The sequence below is a fragment of the Theropithecus gelada genome, chromosome 20, assembly GCF_003255815.1.
Source record: "Theropithecus gelada isolate Dixy chromosome 20, Tgel_1.0, whole genome shotgun sequence".
Taxonomy (NCBI): Eukaryota; Metazoa; Chordata; class Mammalia; order Primates; family Cercopithecidae; genus Theropithecus; species Theropithecus gelada.
This window is the reverse complement of record NC_037688.1, coordinates 49,382,392-49,397,280: the sequence shown is the minus strand read 5'-3', so window position 1 is coordinate 49,397,280 and position 14,889 is coordinate 49,382,392. Positions and strand designations below refer to the sequence as shown.

General features: G+C 51.8%; 2 protein-coding genes across 5 annotated transcripts in view; one reads left to right on the top strand and one right to left on the bottom strand.

Moving 5' to 3' along the window:
* Positions 1-515, top strand: part of DNASE1 (deoxyribonuclease 1) — a 40,391-nt gene extending 39,876 nt beyond the window's left edge. For 2 of the 3 annotated variants that reach the window (XM_025369559.1, XM_025369560.1), the window contains 2 exons: positions 149-245; positions 331-515. In XM_025369559.1, coding sequence (XP_025225344.1) covers positions 149-245; positions 331-378 — 145 coding nt within the window. In that variant the 3' untranslated portion in view covers positions 379-515. The remainder of the gene's footprint in view (positions 1-148; positions 246-330) is intronic. The other variant, XM_025369558.1, reaches the window with a different exon arrangement.
* Positions 460-14,889, bottom strand: part of TRAP1 (TNF receptor associated protein 1) — a 36,255-nt gene continuing 21,825 nt past the window's right edge. Inside the window, exons 11-17 of one of the 2 annotated variants that reach the window (XM_025369557.1) lie at positions 8,779-8,926; positions 7,111-7,296; positions 6,276-6,414; positions 5,729-5,814; positions 4,803-4,948; positions 1,454-1,530; positions 460-649 (exon numbers count right to left, since the gene is read on the bottom strand). In XM_025369557.1, the coding sequence (XP_025225342.1) occupies positions 612-649; positions 1,454-1,530; positions 4,803-4,948; positions 5,729-5,814; positions 6,276-6,414; positions 7,111-7,296; positions 8,779-8,926 (820 nt within the window). In that variant the 3' untranslated portion in view covers positions 460-611. The remainder of the gene's footprint in view (positions 650-1,453; positions 1,531-4,802; positions 4,949-5,728; positions 5,815-6,275; positions 6,415-7,110; positions 7,297-8,778; positions 8,927-14,889) is intronic. The other variant, XM_025369556.1, reaches the window with a different exon arrangement.

Below are 14,889 nucleotides of genomic sequence, written 5' to 3'. Positions count from 1 at the left end.
TTTGCGGGGCACAGGCCAGGGTGTGCAGTTTTGGGCGCCCACAGACCGGCACTGTCAGGTCCCAGGGCTCTTAGTTTAGTTCCTGTGAGCCCTGAGCCAGGCCCATGGGTGACAGGGGAACCTGCTCTCTCTTCCCAACACCCATCAGGATCGTGGTTGCAGGGACGCTGCTCCAGAACGCCGTTGTTCCCGACTCGGCTCTTCCCTTTAACTTCCAGGCTGCCTATGGCCTGAGTGACCAACTGGTACGTGTCCTCCCTTGCACAGTCACATGGGGATGGGACACAGGAACTTAGGCTCAGCCCAGACCCTGTGCCCACTTGCCTGCAGGCCCAAGCCATCAGTGACCACTATCCAGTGGAGGTGATGCTGAAGTGAGCAGCCTTCCCCACGCCAGCTGAACTACAGCAAGAGAGGACCCATCCTGCCGCAGGAGCCAGACAAACAGCCCAACACTCAGGTTAAGAAATACCTTTTAATTTAGGTAAATAAAGCTCCAGGCGGCGGGGCTGTCATCTGTGGTGTCAGTCCTTCTGGCCCCTGGCTGTCAGTGTCGCTCCAGGGCCTTGACAAGCAGCTCATTCAAACGGCCCACCATGGCCCTAGGGTCGTCAACAAGCCCAGCGGCAATCATGGCGTTCTCGTATATCTGAAAGGCAAGAGAAGAAACCCATTATGAGGGCCGTGGGGCATCTTTTTTTTTTTTTGAGACAGTCTCACTGTTGCCCAGGCTGAAGTGCAGAGGCACAATCTTGGCTCACTGCAACCTCAAGTGATCCACCACACCCGGCCATTTTTCCCTTTTTTTTTTTTTGAGACAGAGTCTCGCGCTGTGTCACCCAGGCTGGAGTGCAGTGGCGCGATCTCGGCTCACTGCAAGCTCCGCCTCCCAGGTTCATGCCATTCTCCTGCCTCAGCCTCCGAGTAGCTGGGACTACAGGCGCCCGCCACCACGCCCGGCTATTTTTTTTTTGTATTTTTAGTAGAGACGGGGTTTCACCATGTTAGCCAGGATGGTCTCGATCTCCTGACCTCGTGATCCACCCGCCTCGGCCTCCCAAAGTGCTGGGATTACAGGCTTGAGCCACCGCGCCCGGCCCATTTTTCCCTTTTTAAAGCAGAATTTGGCTGGGCACGGTGGCTCATGAGGTCAGGAGACAACGTGGTGAAACCCCGTCTCTACTAAAATACAAAACAATTAGCCAGGCATGGTGGCATGCAGCTATAATCCCAGCTACTTGGGAGGCTGAGGCAGGGGAATTGCTTGAACCCGGGAGGCGGAGATTGTAGTGAGCCAAGATCGCGCCACTGCACTCCAGCCTGGCAACAGAGCGAGACTCCATCTCCAAAAAAAAAAAAAGGCAGGATTTTGGAGGAAACTGCTGTTCCAGCCTGAAGGCAGGCTCTCAGGGCTGGTAGCCCGGATCTGTGCAGTCATCCTGAGCTGCTGCACTTACCTGATCCACCAGCAGCTGGGCCAGGCCAGGCTCGCTTGCCCGCAGCTGATTCAGCTTCTTGATGAGCACATGCCTGCAACACAGAACCCACCAGAAAAAGCAGCTCAGGACCACGTACTGCAACCCTCCCTTCATGTTTTGGGATTATCAGAATATTTAGTTTTTTAAAGGTATGTAGATGATATGATTATATACCCAGAAAACCCAAGCGAAGCAGGAGTGTCAGTATTAGAAAATGCTGTAAGGTAGCCAAGTTCCAAGATCAAAATACACTAAAGGGACAAAAGGAGCTTATGTGAAGACATGCCTTGGTTCCTACATAAATAATAAAAGAGAAGGGAGGAAGTCCCACATGTTGAAACATATTATAGGGCTCTAGTAAATAAAACAGTTTAGCTCTGGAAAGGGGGAAGGCGAACAACTCCATGTAACGAGGGTGGACACTGGTCTGATGAGGACAGTATTTCACAGAAGAGGGAGGAGACAGATCACTCCGTCAGAAGGGGAAACCCAAAAGCCAAAAAAGCATCATGTAGTATTTAACATGAAAATTATAATTTTTCACTTAGGAGAAGTCTGATAAAACCAAGGGCTCTGGGGAACTATACATTTGTACAACCTCTCCAGAGGACAACTGAAGTCAGGAAAACCACATGTGGATGTGCTGAGACTCAGCTATTCCACTTCCTAACTGTAGCCCTTTAAATACTTCTTTTTTGAGATGGACTCTCACTCCTTCACCCAGGCTAGAGTGAAATTGCATGATCTTGGCTCACTGCAGCCTCCCAGGTTCAAGAGATTCTCCTGCCTCAGCCTCCCAATTAACTGGGATTACGGGCACCCACCACCACCCCCAGCTAGTTTTTGTATTTTTTAGTAGAGACGGGGTTTCGCCATGTTGACCAGGGTCTCGAACTCCTGACCTCAAGGGATCCACCCGCCTAAGCCTCCCAAAATATTGGGATTACAGGTGTGAGACACCGCACCCGGCCTAAACCAGGAAACACTTTAAATGCACATCCTCACATTTCTAGTCTATGTAGCTGGAAAAAAGGACATTCTTAATATGCTAATGCGGAGATCACCTAGTTACCCTACGGGAGAAAAGCAAGGCAAGGACCCACTGCACAGCAGGTTACCCCCAGGAAATCCAAGGGTGCAGCTGCCCACAAGAGCACATCATCTCTGCAGAAATACAAAAGCCCTAATGCTGACTGCACTGGGGACACAGGTAGGAGGAAATTTTCCCCCGTAAACAGTTTTGAATTCTGAACTATGTGGACAGAACACCAAATTTTAAAACAAATAAAAGTAAACCTGGCTGGGCACAGTGGCTCTCACCTGTAATCCCAGCACTTTGGGAGGCCGAGGCTGCAGTGAGCTCTGATGGCGCCACTGGTGCACTCCACCCTAGGTGACAGAGCAAGACCCTGTCTCCAAAAGTGAAGTCCTTTGGCAATAGACAGAAACGAGCACTTCTGCAGCTATCTTAAAAAACTAGTTTGGCACCAAAACTAGTTAAAGTGACACGGTGTCTGCCTCACTGAGCTGCTCCAGCAGAGGCGCAGGCATTCTGCAAACTGGCGCTGCTGTGGGAAGGTGCTTACTTGGCACTGACAGCCATAAGCCAAGTCAGCTTTTCCCCCAGCAGTGCCACGGCCAGGACAATGCATCTCCCTCACCGCCAGTATAATTTTTAAAGGTAAGGTTCTAAAATGACAAAAAAAAAAACAACTAGACATGTACTAAAGAACAAAACAAACCCTGGCTGGGGATGGTGGCCCACACTTGTAATCCCAGCACTTCGGGAGGCCAAGGCAGGTGGACTGCGTGAGCCCAGGAGGTAGAGGTTGCAGTGAGCTGAGATCGCCCCACTGCACTCCAACCTGGGGGACAGAGTGAGACCCTGTCTCAGAAATTAAAATACGACTTAGGCTACATTGTGGGGAGTGATAAGGCTATGGATTTTGATTTCCTTTCTGTTGTTTTCTAACATTTTTGGTAACTTGTTTATGTAACTTCATTTTTTAAAAAATTGCTGTATACAAAATTTCCCCCAGAAAAGAAACTTCATCTATAACAAGTTAGAATGAAATTTTAAAATACCCAGTAAGACACATCAAAGAATAATTCTTTAAAAATAGTACCAGAACTCTACAGAGAATGTAAGGTACCAAAGGATGTTGAAGACCTAACTAAAAATATCACATTCATCGGTGCAAATAAGTGATACTGTAACAGTGTCAATTCTCCTGAAAACTCATTTAGGGAATCAAAACAATCTCAATCAAACCCCAACAGGCCAGATGCAGTGGCTCACACCTATAATCCCAGCACGGTGGATCACATGTGGCCAGTTTGAGACCAGTCTGGGCAACATAATGAGATTCCATTTCCACAAAAATTTTTTTTAAGAATTAGGAATGATGGTTCACACTGTCTCAGCTACTCAAGAGGCTAAGGCAAGAGAATCATTTGAGCCCAGGAGTTTGAGGCTGCACACATCACTGCACTCCAGCCTGGGCAGCACAGACCTTGTCTCAAAAGAAAGAAACATAGGAACAATGAATTCATGACTCTGTAAAGATTTCTTAAGATCCCAAAAAAGCATCTAATGAAAACATAAATGTTCTATTAAGAATATCTACTCATCAAAAGATACCTAAAGGCAGGTGAAAAGACATTTACAACAGATAAAGGGCATATAAAGAATAGCGGGAAGAAAGGAGGGAAATCTTACACGCTTAGCCACTGTCAGGGCTGGGGGTTCTCGGTCCACCCTGGAAGCAGCTCCCACCACCGGGGCCACAGAGAAACCCACACAAGCCCCAGACACGCGGACAAGAATATTCAGAGCAGCCTGGTTCTCCACCACTTCTGACCAAGAACCACCCGAGGCCCAGCAGAGCAGAACGGAGGAGTCTGCTGCACCGAGGTGGGTTTCTGCAGCGGATACTATTCGGCTACGAAAATGAACTTGTGGCAGCCCCTCTGCGTAGGCAACCCTCACGCCAAGTGAGCAATGTGAGACTTCAGCAAACACCAAGATCCACCAAGATCCACGTACAAAGCTCAAAACAGGCAAAACTGAGCATGTTCAGGACATGCACAGGTGGCAAAGCCACAGACCGAAACAAGGACATGGTCACAAGTTGGGATGCAGCTGGCCGGCCAGGTTCCGTTTCACATGGGTGCAGCCTAAACTGAATACAGCTCCTCAGAGTTACCCACATGTCCACAGGCCTCACGCACTTCTCTTCTGTGTCACATTCCACAACAGAAGAACACCACACACAGGATTCTGGGGGATCCCGCAGGCTGGAAGGGCCAGGAGTGTGGCCTCACCTGGGGTTGATCTCCAGCGTGGGCTGCAGGAGCTGTGCACGCTCCTCCTGGGTCTTGGCCAGCTGCTGCATGCGCAGGAAGTGGCGGGCAGCCCCCATCTCCAGCACGGTGACCATGGCAGGGTGGGTGTCCAGTCGGAGGGTCACCTGTGAGCAAAGCCAGGGGTTGAGGGTGATAAAGGTTCCCAGTGTGAGAGGGCTGGGGACTGGCAGCATCTTAACCAGGGGTGAAGGTCACCCAGACTACGAGGTAGCAGGCAGCATCTCAAGGACTCTCATGTACCAGTGCTACTCCCTCCCCATGACCCACTAACCTGTGGGCCCTGAGCTGATGCCCCACACAGATACTGTGCCTTAGGGGCTCCACCACCCTGGTCCCCTGCTGCTGCCTCCAGGAGCTGCCCAAATCCATCCTCTGGTCCACGCCAGCCCACCCTGCACGAGGCCCCTCCTCCAAGTGACCATGCACGGGACACTCATTTCTTGCTCCAAGCTAGACTGATTCGGTGGGGGCGGGGGCGGGTCTTAGCTCTCTGAAGCCCACCCAAAACCCCCTAAGAACCCAAGGGAGAAGTGAACTGCTGAGGGCTGGGGTAGCATGTCCCTTCTTCGGAACCCCCATGTCCTCAGCTCCTGCAGGGTTGCGACCGGGACAGTCCACTGGGGCTGCGGGTTTTTCCGTTTTCAGTTCGCAGCTGCTCGGGAGCAGGGCCGGGAGGAAGACACTGCCCTCCTGCCTCAGCGGCACTCCCGGGCGACACGTGCCCACCAGCGACCCACAGGGTCTCCAGGTGACACCATGGGCTTCTGCTGCTGCTGGAAGGACACCCACCAGGCCAGGTTCTAGGAGCCACAAGCTGGCCGGCCTGTTAGGCACACTGAGGGCCACAGTGGCTAAGTGGTCATCCATCCCCGGGAAAGCCTCACCTTCACGTTGGTGACACGCGACCCCAGCACGTTTCTCATCCAGGCCATGAGCTCCTCCGTCTCCTCCTCTGACAGGCGCTCGGCAGCTGCGGAGGAGCAGGCGAGAGTGAGCTCAGGCCTGCACCCCCACTCCCCGGCTTCCGTGGGGGCCATGCGGCATCCTGCTAGCTCCCACCTCCTCTCCCGCCAGGATGGAGATAGAAGCTAGCAAGATGCTTTTCATCTCAAAGTAAAACCTCAAAGGATGCTTCAGGTTGCCTGAGGCCCATACAACTTGGTTAGGGCTTTAAAAAGACAACACACAGCCTCTCAAGAAGCTGGGCCAGCTCCAGAAGCCACCATGGTAGGAACGCTGGACAGATCCTTGGTATCTAAACCAGAAGGCACCTCCTCCCCCAGTCACCAGGGTGCTCCCACAAGGCTCTTCTCGGAGGTGGCTGAGCCCAGGTCAACTGAGGAAAACCCAAGGGAAGCCCTCACTGCATGACAGCAGAGGCGTGCAGGGAGTAGGCACTGGCCCCATGCCTAGAAAGCAGGGGATGCCGACCTGGGGACCCGTCCTCAAACTTCTCCTCCTTGTAGTGATCCACGACGATGTCCGTCTCCACGGAGATCAGCTGCTTCTTGTCAAACTCACGAAGGTGCAGCAGGGTGAGCTCATCGAACTGCTCATAGCAGAAGAGAACCTGCAGGTGGTGAAGAGCAGCTCGGTCAGACCTGGGGGCCTCCACCCACCACAGAAGAAAGGAGGAGGGCTGAGGGAGCCAAGTGGGCCACACTGGGGAACACTGGGGCAGGTGGGGATCCCAGGCCTACGTGACAGTTACTGCCACACCTGGGTCTGAGGAAGGCTCTCATCTGCCTTCAAGGCAGAAGCACTTCACGCATAAAGAAATCCACATGTGGATGAGTGCAGTGGCTCATGCCTATAATCCTAGCACTTTGGGAGGCCAAAGCGGGCAGATCACAAGATCAGGAGTTCGAGACCAACATGGTGAAACCCTGTCTCTACTAAAAATACCAAAATTTGCTGGGCGTGGTGGCGGGCGCCTGTAATCCCAGCTACTCGGGAGGCTGAGGCAGGAGAATGGCTTGAACCTGGGAGGTGGAGAATGCAGTGAGCCGAGATCACGCCACTGCATTCTAGCCTGGGCGACAGAGCAAAGACTGTCTCAAAAACAAACAAACAAAAGAACGCACATGTGACCTCCAAGTGACACACACAACCATCACAGTCAGTCCAGCCTCTGTGTCCGTGACCCTGACTCACCGTGCAGCCCCACCCTGTATCTTGGGCAGGTTCACCCAGCGGAGAGCTGAGAAGGTCAAGACCCTCCCCCGGCTGCAGCCCCAGGAGCCTGCCCCACCCACCGCTCACCCACCTCTGTGTCTTTCTTCTTCATGGCCTCATAGTAGGGCGAGTGCTCTGCCAGGTGCCGGTTGGGGGCACACAGGTAGTAGATGTTGCGGGTGCCGGCCTGCATGCGACTGGCGTATTCTGAGAGGCTGGTTAACTGCCCGGCGGGCAGTGCTGAGGACTCGTAGCGCAGCAGCTTTGCTATGTCCTCCTGGAAGGGACGGGGCAGGTCACCATTTGCTCCAGGCCCATGGGCTCAATGTCCCTCAACCAGCTGGGCGCAAACCCTCTGATGCCCATGGCCTCCTGGCACTCCAGGCTGGCCCTGACGCGAAGGACAGTAGTGGACTTGGGGGTTGTCTGAGACCAGGCCTTGCTCTGCCCATCAGGCCCCTTTCGGGAGCTCTGGGGGCTTGGGAAGCACCTCTTGCAGGGGCTCTCCAGGGAGCTACGCGCACCATGCCCTGGGAGGGGACCCCCTGCCCCGCAACAGCAGAGCCTGGCCTGGACCTAGCATCTTCCCTTTCCCCACAGCGACAGAGGCAGTCTCTGGTGAGCACACGGACATGGGTGAAGTCCACGGTTCTCAGTCCTCCTCACAGCTGGCCAGTGGGTGTCAGTGGGATTTGGAGAAAGGCCCTTAGAAGAGGGGTTTGCCCTCCTCCCCATCACCTGAACACAACTGTGACCTCTGGAGCTCATGGGAGCTGCAGCTGGAAGGACACAGCAGGGAAAACAGACGGAAAGAGGGAAAAGCAAGGAGCTGGGCATCCACCCAGCAGGGCCCAGGCCACCCCTGCACACATGGTGGGTCTGCACTAAAACATGTCACACATGCACACCTACGAAGACCTAGAAATGTCTCTGGCTCCTACCTATGTGCTATTAACTCAAATGAAGATAAACGAGAATGAAGAGGCCTGTGTCAGAAGCTGCCGGAGTCTGCAGACAACCAGAACACAGCCTCCTTGGGACCCCACACGCGTGGTCACCCTCCTCCCGCTGCTGGAGAGAAGGGACATCAGCACAGGATGGGCTCCTAGGATGAAATGTTCTGGGATTACGGTGGAGTCAGCTGCACCACACTGTGAATGCACTAAATGCCACTGAAGTGTACGTGTTAAAAGCTGAATTCTGTGAATTTGATGCTATGTAAATTGTATCTCAATAAAAAATGGACAAAAAAGGTTTATGGAACAAATGTTTTGTTTTTCAGCCATCCACTGTTTCAGTAACTGAATGACTGGCCCCAGTAGCATAGTATTTGGAGACTGATATCCAGTACATGATACATAGTCCCTCAACAGACACTGAGACCACCCCCTTCCCCACCTACGGGATCACAGTCCTTGGCTTGTCCCGCCTGTCTGTGGCTCCCCAGCCCCCAACATCCTCTGCGGGGACACAGTCTGCGCACACCCCCTTCCTGCCACTCCCTGGGCTGCAGCTTCAGACAGCGGTGACGCTGAGCCCTTCAGAATACAGCACAGCACTGGCGGGAGGGTCAGGACGCGGCTGGAAGGTGCCAGAGGCCCAGAGGCCCGACTTTCCATTTCCTGACCCTGGCAGCAGCAGCAGCAGCAGCCAGGGGGCCCAGCTGCACCACCGTCACGTCAGGGGATGCCTCCACCAGCTTCCTCAGCAACCCCAGGGACAAGGCGGCCCAGAGAAAGGCCTGGAACACAGCTCCTACCTTGACCTCCTGCTCGGTGGTGGTCACAATACCCTCCCGCATGAACAGGCCGTAATCTTCAAAAAACTTTGCATATTTCTCAGCATCTTTTTTACTCTGGTCAATGAAGAATTTGATCAGCCTCTGCTGTAAAACGTCCCGGAGTTTCCTACAGAAAAGAAATGCATTTAATACATACAAGCAGCCTCTATGAAATACAAATGGCCAGAGGGTACAAAAAAATGTTCAGCCCCCCTAAGAATCAAAATAGTGAAAACAACAATGTACCGTTACTGGCCCAACTGAAAAAGACTTGAGCAGAAAGACAGAAACCCTGGGCAGTGGCCGGACAGGAGGCAGCAGGGTGGAGCGCACACACCCCGTGGAGGCGGGAGGAGAACCGCTGCCCCCAGAGACAGATACCCACACCCAGAAAACGCTTCCAACCTTTGAGCCAGTTGTTCCGATTGTAGGAACTGCACCTTAGGAAACACGTGAGCACACCAAGATTTACGTACCAGGATTTTCACTGTGGCACAGAAAATATGATTATGAACAACTTCATGTTCAAGAATATAGGCTAAAATTATGTAATGCTAAATGGCCATTAAACAAAAAGCATCTTTTAATAATCCTCAATGACATGAGAAAGTTAACTGTTGAAAGAAAAACCAGAAAAATCCCAATATGGGTAAATTACAGTATGTCTATAGATACAGGCAAAGACTGTACATTCTACATGTACGTAACAATTTTCCATAATTAGGAGCAGCATTGTCTATACTATATATGTGCACTGTAATTTGGGGTTTATACTGAATATATGTACACTCTCATTTTTCAAAATTGGGATTTGAGGGATCAGGATATTTACTGCAGCATCACATAATGGCCTAAAATTAGGAACAACTTTATCACTGGGATTAGGGATATTTTTATTTCCTTAATATTTCGCCTTTCCTTTAAGCAGGTAAATTACAATGTATTTCAACAATCCAGAGCAAGGGAACAACACTGTATCAAGTTCATTTACAGCCTTTCCTCCTGCACTCCATCCCCAGTGACTCAGTGCTTCAGCCACAGGGCAGAATGGGACAGGACAGCAGCCCAGGATGCGGTGCAGAGCCCAGGGAAAGTGTCTATGCAGGGCCATGGTTGGGAAGTGCCTGGTATGGGTGTCAGAGCCCAAGAACCCCAGAGAAGGGTGTCCAGGCTGGGGGCATGACCAGCCCACTGTGGAGAGTCAGAGCCCAAGTGGGTGACAGGGACATCCGCAGAAGAGGGCAGTGGCAATGGTAGATTGGTTACATGGAGGGGGATTGGTCAAATGGGTAACTGTGTTAAGAATAATCAACCGGGCGAGGTGGCTCATGCCTGTAATCCCAGCACTTTGGGAGGCTAAGGTGGGTGGATCACCTGAGGTCAGAAGTTCCAAGACTAGCCTGGCCAACATGGTACCACCCAGTCTCTACTGAAAATACAAAAATTAGCTGGGCATGGTGGCGGGCGCCTATAATCCCAGCTACTCAGGTAGGCTGAGACAGGAGAATCGCTTGAACCTGGGAGGTGGAGGTTGCAGTGAGCTGAGATCACACCACTGCACTCCAGCCTTGGCAACAGAGCAAGAATCAGTCTCAAAAACAAAACAAACAAACAAAAAGAATGAGAGACAGATTTCTCACTGTCCAAAGGGACTTTCAAACACAGGAGAAGGAAAGACCAGAGCATCCCAGTGGCACTGGATTCATATTGGAGGTGTCAGTGGGAACATGAGAGAAAAATAAATCAAGGTATAGGTATAGGTATGTACACACACACACACACACACACACACCACTCTCTGTCTCTCCTCTTCCTAAGCTCTATCTACTAAGAGGGCCTGGGAGCACTGACACCTTAATAGTGATGAACACTCACAGTGCCCAGATCTTGGCTTCTAAATACCATTCTCCATTAAAGGAGATAGGGATCCTCAGAGAAGTAGTAGTCCTAGGGCTAAAAGGCTTCATGCAATACAAGGTGAGCCTGGAACATCTGGTACCAGAGGAAGTCCTCAGAGCAGGATCTGCCCAGGGCCTGTCCAAAAGGATGGGAGACCATGAAGAGGCTCGCACTGGCCACATCAGGGACCATCTGAACGTCAAAAATAATAGGCCAGATGCGGTGGCTCCCACCTGTAATCCCAGCACTTTGGGAGGCCACGGCAGCTGGATCACTTGAGGTCAGGAGTTCGAGATCAGCCTGATCAGCATGGTGAAAATCTCTCTCTATAAAAAGTAATAAGCCAGGCATGGTGGCTCCCACCTGTAATCACAGCACTTTGGATGGCTGAGGCAGGTGGATCACCAGAGATCAGGAGTTTGAGACCAGCCTGGTCAACATGGTGAGACCCCATCTCTATTAAAAGTACAAAAACTTAGCGGGGCATGGTGGTGGGTGACTGTAGTCCCAGCTACTTGAAAGGCTGAGGCAGGAGAATCGCTTGAATCTGGGAGGCAGAGGTTGCGGTGAGCTAATATCTTGCCACTGCACTGCACTCCAGTCTGAGCAACAGAGTAAGACTCTATCTCAAAAATAAATAAATAAATAAATAATTTTAAAAAAATTTTAGTAATAATAGCAACAGATTATAAACTCTTGAATAAAACATGAAATCAGCCCATATAAATAAATTATAAATAGTATAAACATAACACAATTTTTTTTTTTTTTTAATCAGACGGAGTCTCGCTCTTGTCCCCCAGGCTGGAGTGCAGTGGCGCGATCTCGGCTCACTGCAACCTCTACCTCCCGGATTCAAGCAATTCTCCTGCCTCAGGCTCCTGAGTGGCTGGGATTACAGGTGCCCGCCACCACGCCCAGCTAATTCTTCTTTTTTTTTTGAGATGAGTCTCACTCTTGTCGCCCAGGCTGGAGTGCAGTGGCGCGATCTCGGCTCACTGCAACCTTCACCTCCCGGGTTCAAGCAATTCTCTGCCTCAGCCTCCCGAGTGGCTGGGATTAGAAGTGCCTGCCACCATGCCTGGCTAATTTTTTTGTTTTTTCAGTAGAGATGGGTTTCACCATCTTGACAGGCTGGTAACTCCTGACCTTGTGACCCACCTGCCTTGGCCTCCCAAAGTGCTGGGATTACAGGCGTGAGCCACTGTGCCCAGCCAAATTTTTCTATTTTTTAAGTAGAGACGGGGTTTCACCATGTTGGCCAGACTGGTCTCGAACTCCTGACCTCAGGTGATCCACTCGTCTCGGCCTCCCAAAGTGCTGGGATTACAGGCGTAAGCCACCTTGCCCGGCCAACACACAAATATTTTAAGTAAATAAATGAATATATTGAGAGTTTCATGAAGAATGTGACATTCACATAGCTTCAAAAGACCACCCCTGTCACATCTGTTCATTACAAAGGGGAGGACATCCTTGTTTGTCGGAAATGCACCCCAAAGGCATCGGGAAGGCAACTTCCTCTCACAGGGTTCGAGGAAAAACATGTTCTTGGTACCATGCTTCCAACTTTTACGTCTGTGATTCTTTTAAAAGCTCTAATTTCAGCTGACTCTTTTCTGACCGAGATGAGTTCTCAGACTGACAACGCAACCTTTGACAGCCACAAGCTGGGATGAGGACTCCTGCTCTGCAGCTTCGGGCACCACCAGGGCCAGCACGCCCGCCACAGCCAGGAATGCAGCTCCCTTACTGAGGAAGACCACCCCTCTGTGACTCAGTTTCCACAACTGAGTGAGGACTCACGGCTCCCCTCACAGGATGAAGCAGGTGTTTATGCAGGCTCAGCACCGTTCTCAGTGAAGAAGAAACGCTCAGGAAACACATTCAGAAAGGGGAGAGGAATGCAGTCGCCTCAGCCTGCAGGGACGCGAGGAACTCCCTCTCCACAGGGCCTGGCCCCTGCCTCCACTTCATCCGTGAGCTTCCCAGATGAGGCCAGACGTGTCCCCAGTTCAGTGGGTGTCCTATGCTTTATCCAGCCCAGGGACATTGTGCCTGGAACCCCCCCTCCTGTGGCCACTTCTGGGCAGGGTGACGGGGGTGGACAAAGGGTGGGGACAACTCCAGTACCAGCAATAATCTTCCGGGAGTCAGCCCCAAGCCCTCTCTTCACTGAAGTGAACTGAAACATTGGGCAGACCACCAGTAACCCACAGGCGCACTCCAAGCACGCAGGGTCAATACACCAAAGAGCACGACTCTAACGATCACGTAACAGTTACTGCTGTGGGGCGGGGACGCATCCTGCCGAGGTCAGCACATCTGCTGCCCTGCGGTCATGTCAGCAGCAAGGTGGGGTCCTGCTGTCAGGAGCCAGCACAGCTGTGTGGGGAAACAAGGACTGAGGTCCCCTTTTCATTGATTATATAACGTATCTGTAGTGAGCAAGGAAAATACCTTTTATATAGTCAAATCCTCTGTCCAAGTAACCCCACCCCTAGTATTCTATCCTAAGGAAATATAGCTGCAGGTAAAGATTTCAGAACAGGCCGGGCGCAGTGGCTCACACTTGTAATCCCAGCACTTTGGGAGGCCAAGGCAGGCAGATCACAAGGTCAGGAGATCAAGACCATCCTGGCTAACACGGTGAAATCCCGTCTCTACTAAAAATACAAAAAATTAGCCTGGCGTGGTGGCGGGTGCCTGTAGTCCCAGCTCCTTGAGAGGCTGAGGCAGGAGAATGGTATGAACCCGGGAGGCAGAGCTTGCAGTGAACCGAGATCGCGCCACCACACTCCAGCCTGGCTGACAGCAAAACTTCGTCTCAAAAAAACAAACAAAAGATTTCAGAACAAAGATAAACATGTGCACTGCAGTGTCATACAGCAGAAACGCTGAGACGGCCCAGCTGTGCAGCCCCGAGGGACGAGATCGGTAAACTACAGTAGGTCCCTGTGATACCCCATGATGTAGCAACTAAAAGTGCTTCCAAAAAACAACATGGGAAGTGCTGCAAATAAACTAGGTAGAAAAAAGGAAACAGAGTATAAGCAATATGCATTCAGTTGTGTGAAAAACAAAAACAAAAAATCTAAGTGGCCAGGTACAGTGGCTCATGCCTGGAATCCCAGCACTTTGGGAGGCTGAGGCCAAAGGATTGCTTGAGCCCAGGAGTTCAAGACCAGCCTGGGCAACACCGTAAGATCCCAACTCTACAAAAAATACAAAAAAATTAGCCAGGCATGGTAGCTCACACCTGTAGTCCCAGCTACTTGGGAGGCTGAGGTGGGAGGATTGCTTGAGCCCGAGAGGTTGAGGCTACAATGAGCTGTGATCACACCACTGCATTCCAGTCTGGGCAACACAGCAAGACCCTATCAGTCAACCAATAAAAGCATTACTGCGGCTTGCTTGGTTGAAAACAGAAAAAAATCTCCGTGGCTCTTTCTGCCTCTGAAGTGAGGTGGGAGGACATCACCGACAGGCCATGTGACCTGTGCAGGGCTGGGCATGGACCCACCAGGCGGGAAGCCACACTGTCCACCATCTCCCCAGACCTGCTCCTGCCCATGGCACAGGACAGAATCTCTGAGGACCAGTGCCTCTCGGTATGGGCCTCTCGCCATCCCCACAGTGCAGCCCAAACACACACCAACTACCCAGCCTCATCCTTTACCCGAGAAGCCACTTCCATTTCAACACTGGAGAAAAATCGGTGGAAGAACGCACTGTAGGCGCGTGGCGGGCTCTGACAAGGCCCGCTCCATGGCATGCTGCACATGGTGGGCTCTTGAGAGACCTCCAGGGCTCCTAACTCCAGCTGAATCCTCACCCCACAGGCTCCCTCTGAAACCTGCCCTATGTGGCTGCCAATCTACCCAACCCTAAACCGTCAACAGCGGTCATCTCTGGGGGAGAGCACAGGTGGCTTGAATGTGCTCTAGTAAGGAAATATTACTTGCATTAGGGGAAAAAAAGCCAGTAAGCGAGGTTTTGAACAAAGACTATTTGGTGAGCCTGGGGCCAGGATGGGGAAGTCATAGCTACTGATGGAGAACTCGGAGCTAGTGCACTGGAGTCCCCTCCACACAGGGCTGGCCTGCTGCAGGGTTGCAATCACAACCCTAGGGCACAGGTGGGCAGGTCTGGCTCTGCGGCCCCTCCCCCTATCCAGACTCCAACCTCAGC